Consider the following 10,000-nt stretch of genomic DNA (forward strand, 5'->3'; position numbering starts at 1 on the left):
ACCTCCAGGTCTTTGGTGATGGGGTGCGTGGCTCCGTGGGTCACCATGAGGATACTGTAGGCCTTACACACCATGGCGTGTCCCACCTCGATCTGACCGGCCTGCCAGTGCGTGACCCCGGCTCTCATGGACGCCATGCCCAGAGCAGCGTTGTTGGGCGGGTACAGCTTCCTGTGAGGAGGCGGAGCTTCAACGACTGCTCCAAGACGACCTGTCACTCACGTGTAACACTCCACCTGTCACTCACGTGTAACACTCCACCTGTCACTCACGTGTAACCCTCCACCTGTCACCTGTCACTCACGTGTAACCCTCCACCTGTCACTCACGTGTAACACTCCACCTGTCACTCACGTGTAACCCTCCACCTGTCACCTGTCACTCACATGTAACTCTCCACCTGTCACCTGTCACTCACGTGTAACCCTCCACCTGTCACTCACGTGTAAATCTCCACCTGTCACTCACGTGTAACTCTCCACCTGTCACTCACGTGTAACCCTCCACCTGTCACTCACGTGTAACACTCCACCTGTCACTCACGTGTAACTCTCCACCTGTCACCTGTCACTCACGTGTAACCCTCCACCTGTCACTCACGTGTAACCCTCCACCTGTCACTCACGTGTAACCCTCCACCTGTCACTCACGTGTAACTCTCCACCTGTCACCTGTCACTCACGTGTAACCCTCCACCTGTCACTCACGTGTAACCCTCCACCTGTCACTCACGTGTAACCCTCCACCTGTCACTCACGTGTAACTCTCCACCTGTCACCTGTCACTCACGTGTAACCCTCCACCTGTCACTCACGTGTAACCCTCCACCTGTCACTCACGTGTAACCCTCCACCTGTCACTCACGTGTAACCCTCCACCTGTCACTCACGTGTAACTCTCCACCTGTCACCTGTCACTCATGTGTAACCCTCCACCTGTCACTCACGTGTAACCCTCCACCTGTCACTCATGTGTAACCCTCCACCTGTCACTCACGTGTAACCCTCCACCTGTCACTCACGTGTAACCCTCCACCTGTCACTCACGTGTAACCCTCCACCTGTCACTCACGTGTAACCCTCCACCTGTCACTCACGTGTAACCCTCCACCTGTCACTCACGTGTAAATCTCCACCTGTCACTCACGTGTAACACTCCACCTGTCACTCACGTGTAACCCTCCACCTGTCACTCACGTGTAACCCTCCACCTGTCACTCACGTGTAACTCTCCACCTGTCACCTGTCACTCACGTGTAACCCTCCACCTGTCACTCACGTGTAACCCTCCACCTGTCACTCACGTGTAACCCTCCACCTGTCACTCACGTGTAACTCTCCACCTGTCACCTGTCACTCACGTGTAACCCTCCACCTGTCACTCACGTGTAACCCTCCACCTGTCACTCACGTGTAACCCTCCACCTGTCACTCACGTGTAACCCTCCACCTGTCACTCACGTGTAACTCTCCACCTGTCACTCACGTGTAACCCTCCACCTGTCACTCACGTGTAACCCTCCACCTGTCACTCACGTGTAACCCTCCACCTGTCACTCACGTGTAACCCTCCACCTGTCACTCACGTGTAACCCTCCACCTGTCACTCACGTGTAACCCTCCACCTGTCACTCACGTGTAACCCTCCACCTGTCACTCACGTGTAACCCTCCACCTGTCACTCACGTGTAACCCTCCACCTGTCACTCACGTGTAACCCTCCACCTGTCACTCACGTGTAACCCTCCACCTGTCACTCACGTGTAACCCTCCACCTGTCACTCACGTGTAACCCTCCACCTGTCACTCACGTGTAACCCTCCACCTGTCACTCACGTGTAACCCTCCACCTGTCACTCACGTGTAACCCTCCACCTGTCACTCACGTGTAACCCTCCACCTGTCACTCACGTGTAACCCTCCACCTGTCACTCACGTGTAACCCTCCACCTGTCACTCACGTGTAACCCTCCACCTGTCACTCACGTGTCACACTCCACCTGTCACTCACGTGTAACCCTCCACCTGTCACTCACGTGTAACACTCCACCTGTCACTCACGTGTAACCCTCCACCTGTCACTCACGTGTAACCCTCCACCTGTCACTCACGTGTAACACTCCACCTGTCACTCACGTGTAACCCTCCACCTGTCACTCACGTGTAACCCTCCACCTGTCACTCACGTGTAACCCTCCACCTGTCACTCACGTGTAACCCTCCACCTGTCACTCACGTGTAACCCTCCACCTGTCACTCACGTGTAACCCTCCACCTGTCACTCACGTGTAACCCTCCACCTGTCACTCACGTGTAACCCTCCACCTGTCACTCACGTGTAACCCTCCACCTGTCACTCACGTGTAACCCTCCACCTGTCACTCACGTGTAACCCTCCACCTGTCACTCACGTGTAACCCTCCACCTGTCACTCACGTGTAACCCTCCACCTGTCACTCACGTGTAACCCTCCACCTGTCACTCACGTGTAACCCTCCACCTGTCACTCACGTGTAACCCTCCACCTGTCACTCACGTGTAACCCTCCACCTGTCACTCACGTGTAACCCTCCACCTGTCACTCACGTGTAACCCTCCACCATCCTCCGTGAGTAGTCGGCGGCGTCGTCGAAGTACTGCAGGTACGCCTGGACCTCACTCATGGTGCTGTACATCCTCAGCAGGTAGATGTGTGTGTCGGCGAGCACCGGCTCTGTCTTCTCGATCGTCTCCTTGCAGATCTTCACCACCTGAGCACACACACACACACACACACACACACACACACACACACACACACACACACACACACACACATCAACGACCCGCTGCGCGACTATGATGTTTGCAACACAACTACCTCATGGTAATCTCCCTTCAGACGACTATCGTCCATCTTCTCCAGCATCTTGTAGCAGAAATCTGTCGCTTCCTTCACCTGCTCCTCTGACGGCTGCAAACACACACGTATACACACACGTATAAACACACACGTATACACACACGTATAAACACACACGTATACAAATATATATACACACACACAAATACACATATATACACACACATATATATATATACACACACATATACTCATATGTACACACACATACACACTCAATAATAGACCTTTGACCTTGAGGATAATACACCTCTGACCTTGAGGCTAATAAACCTCTGACCTTGAAGATTCAAGTTTGTGTTTGGCTGAAACATTCGGAGTGAGATGATGTCGGCTTGTGAAACTGGGATGAAGAAATAGCGGCGAACCAACAGCTCTGTACTTCAGAAAGGCCTCATGTAAACTCTGTTCTATTCTCACTTGAAAACAAGTAAAAAGTGTGTGACGTTAAACCAGATCTGATTTCTGTTCCTAGATGGAGTAAAAGTGTAAAGTTTTCTAACCTTGACTCCTTCCTGCTCTTTTCCCCCCAACTTGATGTCGTCTTTGATGCGATCCCTGCAGTGTTCACACGTGCAGTCGAAGTGATACTGAGTCTTCAGGAGCCGCCGTCGCTCCTCAGACAAGTTCATGAAGTCCACGTACGACACCGTCAGCTCCTCTCCCTCAGAGATCTTCCCCAGAGATCGGAGCTCGATCCTGAGGAGAAACGACAGCAAGTTACGATCCTTCCGAAGGTTCCGTCAGTCGAACGTGAAGCGTTCTCTCCTCAGAGTCGGCCATGTTTGTTATGATGCAGGAGCAGAACCATGGGTTTTCAGTATCTTTGTTCAACTATTTGACTTGAATCTAAGAAGCTCACGTTACATGAAGGTAGATTTGTTTCTTTATTATTACATTTTAAATAAATTACTTCAGTAAAACAAAGTTCCTTCGTCCAACAAAACATTTATTTATTCAACTTCTTTTTTCAAACAATCTACCTTCATAAAATCATGTGTTGTGAGTTTTTAATGTGTTGTTGCCGCGATGAAGAAAAATTATAACTTGAAACATTGGAATTTAAAACAATTGCTCGAAAAAATTCATAATAAAAAACATTATTTCTGTTTCAAAATCTTTTTTTCTTACAAAATGAAGACAATGTGGAGTTTTCTCCAGATATTACCATCTGGATCCACAGACCTTTTAAAGAATTGATCACTTTCTATTGAGCTTCTTCCTTGTGTTCTGCTGCCCCCTGCTGTGAGATCGAACCCATTGCGATAATGATTCAAACGCTTTAATGACGTGAGTGTCGAGAGTGTCGAGAGTGTCGTGAGTGTCGAGAGTGTCGTGAGTGTCGTGAGTGTCGAGAGTGTCGTGAGTGTCGAGAGTGTCGTGAGTGTCGTGAGTGTCGAGAGTGTCGTGAGTGTCGAGAGTGTCGAGAGTGTCGTGAGTGTCGAGAGTGTCGTGAGTGTCGTGAGTGTCGAGAGTGTCGAGAGTGTCGTGAGTGTCGTGAGTGTCGTGAGTGTCGTGAGTGTCGTGAGTGTCGTGAGTGTCGTGAGTGTCGAGAGTGTCGTGAGTGTCGTGAGTGTCGAGAGTGTCGAGAGTGTCGTGAGTGTCGAGAGTGTCGAGAGTGTCGTGAGTGTCGAGAGTGTCGAGAGTGTCGTGAGTGTCGTGAGTGTCGAGAGTGTCGTGAGTGTCGAGAGTGTCGAGAGTGTCGTGAGTGTCGTGAGTGTCGTGAGTGTCGTGAGTGTCGAGAGTGTCGTGAGTGTCGTGAGTGTCGAGAGTGTCGAGAGTGTCGTGAGTGTCGTGAGTGTCGTGAGTGTCGTGAGTGTCGAGAGTGTCGAGAGTGTCGTGAGTGTCGTGAGTGTCGAGAGTGTCGTGAGTGTCGTGAGTGTCCAGAGTGTCGAGAGTGTCGAGAGTGTCGTGAGTGTCGAGAGTGTCGTGAGTGTCGTGAGTGTCGAGAGTGTCGTGAGTGTCGAGAGTGTCGTGAGTGTCGTGAGTGTCGTGAGTGTCGTGAGTGTCGAGAGTGTCGTGAGTGTCGTGAGTGTCGTGAGTGTCGAGAGTGTCGTGAGTGTCGTGAGTGTCGTGAGTGTCGTGAGTGTCGTGAGTGTCGTGAGTGTCGAGAGTGTCGTGAGTGTCGTGAGTGTCGAGAGTGTCGTGAGTGTCGTGAGTGTCGTGAGTGTCGAGAGTGTCGTGAGTGTCGTGAGTGTCGAGAGTGTCGTGAGTGTCGAGAGTGTCGAGAGTGTCGAGAGTGTCGTGAGTGTCGAGAGTGTCGAGAGTGTCGTGAGTGTCGAGAGTGTCGTGAGTGTCGTGAGTGTCGAGAGTGTCGAGAGTGTCGAGAGTGTCGTGAGTGTCGTGAGTGTCCAGAGTGTCGAGAGTGTCGAGAGTGTCGTGAGTGTCGTGAGTGTCGTGAGTGTCGAGAGTGTCGTGAGTGTCGTGAGTGTCGAGAGTGTCGAGAGTGTCGTGAGTGTCGTGAGTGTCGTGAGTGTCGTGAGTGTCGTGAGTGTCGAGAGTGTCGTGAGTGTCGTGAGTGTCGAGAGTGTCGAGAGTGTCGTGAGTGTCGAGAGTGTCGAGAGTGTCGTGAGTGTCGAGAGTGTCGAGAGTGTCGTGAGTGTCGAGAGTGTCGAGAGTGTCGTGAGTGTCGTGAGTGTCGTGAGTGTCGTGAGTGTCGTGAGTGTCGAGAGTGTCGTGAGTGTCGTGAGTGTCGAGAGTGTCGAGAGTGTCGTGAGTGTCGTGAGTGTCGTGAGTGTCGTGAGTGTCGTGAGTGTCGAGAGTGTCGAGAGTGTCGTGAGTGTCGTGAGTGTCGAGAGTGTCGTGAGTGTCGTGAGTGTCGTGAGTGTCGTGAGTGTCCAGAGTGTCGAGAGTGTCGAGAGTGTCGTGAGTGTCGAGAGTGTCGTGAGTGTCGTGAGTGTCGTGAGTGTCGTGAGTGTCGAGAGTGTCGTGAGTGTCGTGAGTGGCGTGAGTGTCGAGAGTGTCGTGAGTGTCGTGAGTGTCGTGAGTGTCGTGAGTGTCGTGAGTGTCGTGAGTGTCGTGAGTGTCGAGAGTGTCGTGAGTGTCGTGAGTGTCGAGAGTGTCGTGAGTGTCGTGAGTGTCGTGAGTGTCGAGAGTGTCGTGAGTGTCGTGAGTGTCGAGAGTGTCGTGAGTGTCGTGAGTGTCGTGAGTGTCGAGAGTGTCGAGAGTGTCGTGAGTGTCGTGAGTGTCGAGAGTGTCGAGAGTGTCGAGAGTGTCGAGAGTGTCGTGAGTGTCGTGAGTGTCGTGAGTGTCGAGAGTGTCGAGAGTGTCGTGAGTGTCGTGAGTGTCGTGAGTGTCGTGAGTGTCGTGAGTGTCGTGAGTGTCGTGAGTGTCGTGAGTGTCGAGAGTGTCGTGAGTGTCGTGAGTGTCCAGAGTGTCGAGAGTGTCGAGAGTGTCGTGAGTGTCGTGAGTGTCGTGAGTGTCGTGAGTGTCGAGAGTGTCGTGAGTGTCGTGAGTGTCGTGAGTGTCGTGAGTGTCGAGAGTGTCGTGAGTGTCGTGAGTGTCGTGAGTGTCGTGAGTGTCGAGAGTGTCGTGAGTGTCGTGAGTGTCGTGAGTGTCGAGAGTGTCGTGAGTGTCGTGAGTGTCGTGAGTGTCGTGAGTGTCGTGAGTGTCGAGAGTGTCGTGAGTGTCGTGAGTGTCGTGAGTGTCGAGAGTGTCGTGAGTGTCGAGAGTGTCGTGAGTGTCGTGAGTGTCGTGAGTGTCGTGAGTGTCGAGAGTGTCGTGAGTGTCGAGAGTGTCGTGAGTGTCGAGAGTGTCGTGAGTGTCGAGAGTGTCGTGAGTGTCGTGAGTGTCGTGAGTGTCGAGAGTGTCGTGATTGTCGTGAGTGTCGAGAGTGTCGAGAGTGTCGTGAGTGTCGAGAGTGTCGTGAGTGTCGTGAGTGTCGTGAGTGTCGAGAGTGTCGTGAGTGTCGTGAGTGTCGAGAGTGTCGAGAGTGTCGTGAGTGTCGAGAGTGTCGAGAGTGTCGTGAGTGTCGAGAGTGTCGAGAGTGTCGTGAGTGTCGTGAGTGTCGTGAGTGTCGTGAGTGTCGAGAGTGTCGTGAGTGTCGTGAGTGTCGAGAGTGTCGAGAGTGTCGTGAGTGTCGAGAGTGTCGAGAGTGTCGTGAGTGTCGTGAGTGTCGAGAGTGTCGAGAGTGTCGTGAGTGTCGAGAGTGTCGAGAGTGTCGTGAGTGTCGAGAGTGTCGAGAGTGTCGTGAGTGTCGTGAGTGTCGTGAGTGTCGTGAGTGTCGAGAGTGTCGTGAGTGTCGTGAGTGTCGAGAGTGTCGAGAGTGTCGTGAGTGTCGTGAGTGTCGTGAGTGTCGTGAGTGTCGTGAGTGTCGAGAGTGGCGAGAGTGTCGTGAGTGTCGTGAGTGTCGAGAGTGTCGTGAGTGTCGTGAGTGTCGTGAGTGTCCAGAGTGTCGAGAGTGTCGAGAGTGTCGTGAGTGTCGAGAGTGTCGTGAGTGTCGTGAGTGTCGTGAGTGTCGTGAGTGTCGAGAGTGTCGTGAGTGTCGTGAGTGGCGTGAGTGTCGAGAGTGTCGTGAGTGTCGTGAGTGTCGTGAGTGTCGTGAGTGTCGTGAGTGTCGAGAGTGTCGTGAGTGTCGTGAGTGTCGTGAGTGTCGAGAGTGTCGTGAGTGTCGTGAGTGTCGAGAGTGTCGAGAGTGTCGTGAGTGTCGAGAGTGTCGAGAGTGTCGTGAGTGTCGTGAGTGTCGTGAGTGTCGTGAGTGTCGAGAGTGTCGTGAGTGTCGTGAGTGTCGAGAGTGTCGAGAGTGTCGTGAGTGTCGTGAGTGTCGTGAGTGTCGTGAGTGTCGTGAGTGTCGAGAGTGGCGAGAGTGTCGTGAGTGTCGTGAGTGTCGAGAGTGTCGTGAGTGTCGTGAGTGTCGTGAGTGTCCAGAGTGTCGAGAGTGTCGAGAGTGTCGTGAGTGTCGAGAGTGTCGTGAGTGTCGTGAGTGTCGTGAGTGTCGTGAGTGTCGAGAGTGTCGTGAGTGTCGTGAGTGGCGTGAGTGTCGAGAGTGTCGTGAGTGTCGTGAGTGTCGTGAGTGTCGTGAGTGTCGTGAGTGTCGTGAGTGTCGAGAGTGTCGTGAGTGTCGTGAGTGTCGAGAGTGTCGTGAGTGTCGTGAGTGTCGTGAGTGTCGAGAGTGTCGTGAGTGTCGTGAGTGTCGAGAGTGTCGTGAGTGTCGAGAGTGTCGAGAGTGTCGTGAGTGTCGTGAGTGTCGAGAGTGTCGAGAGTGTCGTGAGTGTCGTGAGTGTCGAGAGTGTCGAGAGTGTCGAGAGTGTCGAGAGTGTCGTGAGTGTCGTGAGTGTCGTGAGTGTCGAGAGTGTCGAGAGTGTCGTGAGTGTCGTGAGTGTCGTGAGTGTCGTGAGTGTCGTGAGTGTCGTGAGTGTCGTGAGTGTCGAGAGTGTCGTGAGTGTCGTGAGTGTCCAGAGTGTCGAGAGTGTCGAGAGTGTCGTGAGTGTCGAGAGTGTCGTGAGTGTCGTGAGTGTCGTGAGTGTCGTGAGTGTCGAGAGTGTCGTGAGTGTCGTGAGTGTCGTGAGTGTCGAGAGTGTCGTGAGTGTCGTGAGTGTCGTGAGTGTCGTGAGTGTCGTGAGTGTCGTGAGTGTCGAGAGTGTCGTGAGTGTCGTGAGTGTCGAGAGTGTCGTGAGTGTCGTGAGTGTCGTGAGTGTCGAGAGTGTCGTGAGTGTCGTGAGTGTCGAGAGTGTCGAGAGTGTCGTGAGTGTCGTGAGTGTCGAGAGTGTCGAGAGTGTCGAGAGTGTCGTGAGTGTCGAGAGTGTCGAGAGTGTCGTGAGTGTCGAGAGTGTCGTGAGTGTCGTGAGTGTCGAGAGTGTCGAGAGTGTGGAGAGTGTCGAGAGTGTCGAGAGTGTCGTGAGTGTCGTGAGTGTCGTGAGTGTCGAGAGTGTCGTGAGTGTCGAGAGTGTCGTGAGTGTCGTGAGTGTCGAGAGTGTCGAGAGTGTGGAGAGTGTGGAGAGTGTGGAGAGTGTCGTGAGTGTCGTGAGTGTCGTGAGTGTCGAGAGTGTCGAGAGTGTCGTGAGTGTCGTGAGTGTCGTGAGTGTCGTGAGTGTCGTGAGTGTCGAGAGTGTCGTGAGTGTCGAGAGTGTCGTGAGTGTCGTGAGTGTCCAGAGTGTCCAGAGTGTCGAGAGTGTCGTGAGTGTCGTGAGTGTCGAGAGTGTCGTGAGTGTCGTGAGTGTCGAGAGTGTCGAGAGTGTCGTGAGTGTCGAGAGTGTCGAGAGTGTCGTGAGTGTCGTGAGTGTCGTGAGTGTCGTGAGTGTCGAGAGTGTCGTGAGTGTCGTGAGTGTCGAGAGTGTCGTGAGTGTCGTGAGTGTCGAGAGTGTCGAGAGTGTCGTGAGTGTCGAGAGTGTCGAGAGTGTCGTGAGTGTCGTGAGTGTCGTGAGTGTCCAGAGTGTCCAGAGTGTCCAGAGTGTCGTGAGTGTCGTGAGTGTCGAGAGTGTCGAGAGTGTGGAGAGTGTGGAGAGTGTCGAGAGTGTCGTGAGTGTCGAGAGTGTCCTGAGTGTCCTGAGTGTCCTGAGTGTCGTGAGTGTCGAGAGTGTCGAGAGTGTCGTGAGTGTCGTGAGTGTCGTGAGTGTCGTGAGTGTCGTGAGTGTCGTGAGTGTCGTGAGTGTCGTGAGTGTCGTGAGTGTCGTGAGTGTCGAGAGTGTCGTGAGTGTCGTGAGTGTCGTGAGTGTCGTGAGTGTCGTGAGTGTCGTGAGTGTCGTGAGTGTCGTGAGTGTCGTGAGTGTCGTGAGTGTCGTGAGTGTCGTGAGTGTCGTGAGTGTCGTGAGTGTCGTGAGTGTCGAGAGTGTCGTGAGTGTCGTGAGTGTCGTGAGTGTCGAGAGTGTCGTGAGTGTCGTGAGTGTCGTGAGTGTCGTGAGTGTCGTGAGTGTCGTGAGTGTCGAGAGTGTCGTGAGTGTCGTGAGTGTCGTGAGTGTCGTGAGTGTCGTGAGTGTCGTGAGTGTCGAGAGTGTCGTGAGTGTCGTGAGTGTCGTGAGTGTCGAGAGTGTCGAGAGTGTCGTGAACAACAATATGTGTTACGTGAACAATAGGTGAAACATTCACGACACACAGAGTGACACTGAAGCTACACAACTTTGTGTTGACATGACACAACGATGTTACGATGAGTTAGTCCGAC

At 53.3% G+C, this 10,000-nt stretch overlaps 1 protein-coding gene across 2 annotated transcripts in view; it reads right to left on the minus strand.

Moving 5' to 3' along the window:
• smyd1b (SET and MYND domain containing 1b) overlaps positions 1-10,000 on the minus strand; it is an 18,544-nt gene that overhangs the window by 3,496 nt on the left and 5,048 nt on the right. For both annotated transcript variants that reach the window (XM_087785751.1, XM_087785742.1), the window contains 4 exons: positions 3,405-3,600; positions 2,860-2,952; positions 2,586-2,749; positions 3-171 (listed from right to left, as the gene is read on the minus strand). In XM_087785751.1, the coding sequence (XP_087641877.1) occupies positions 3-171; positions 2,586-2,749; positions 2,860-2,952; positions 3,405-3,600 (622 nt within the window). The remainder of the gene's footprint in view (positions 1-2; positions 172-2,585; positions 2,750-2,859; positions 2,953-3,404; positions 3,601-10,000) is intronic.

This window comes from Callionymus lyra, chromosome 1, assembly GCF_982586985.1.
Source record: "Callionymus lyra chromosome 1, fCalLyr1.hap1.1, whole genome shotgun sequence".
Classification (NCBI taxonomy): domain Eukaryota; kingdom Metazoa; phylum Chordata; class Actinopteri; order Syngnathiformes; family Callionymidae; genus Callionymus; species Callionymus lyra.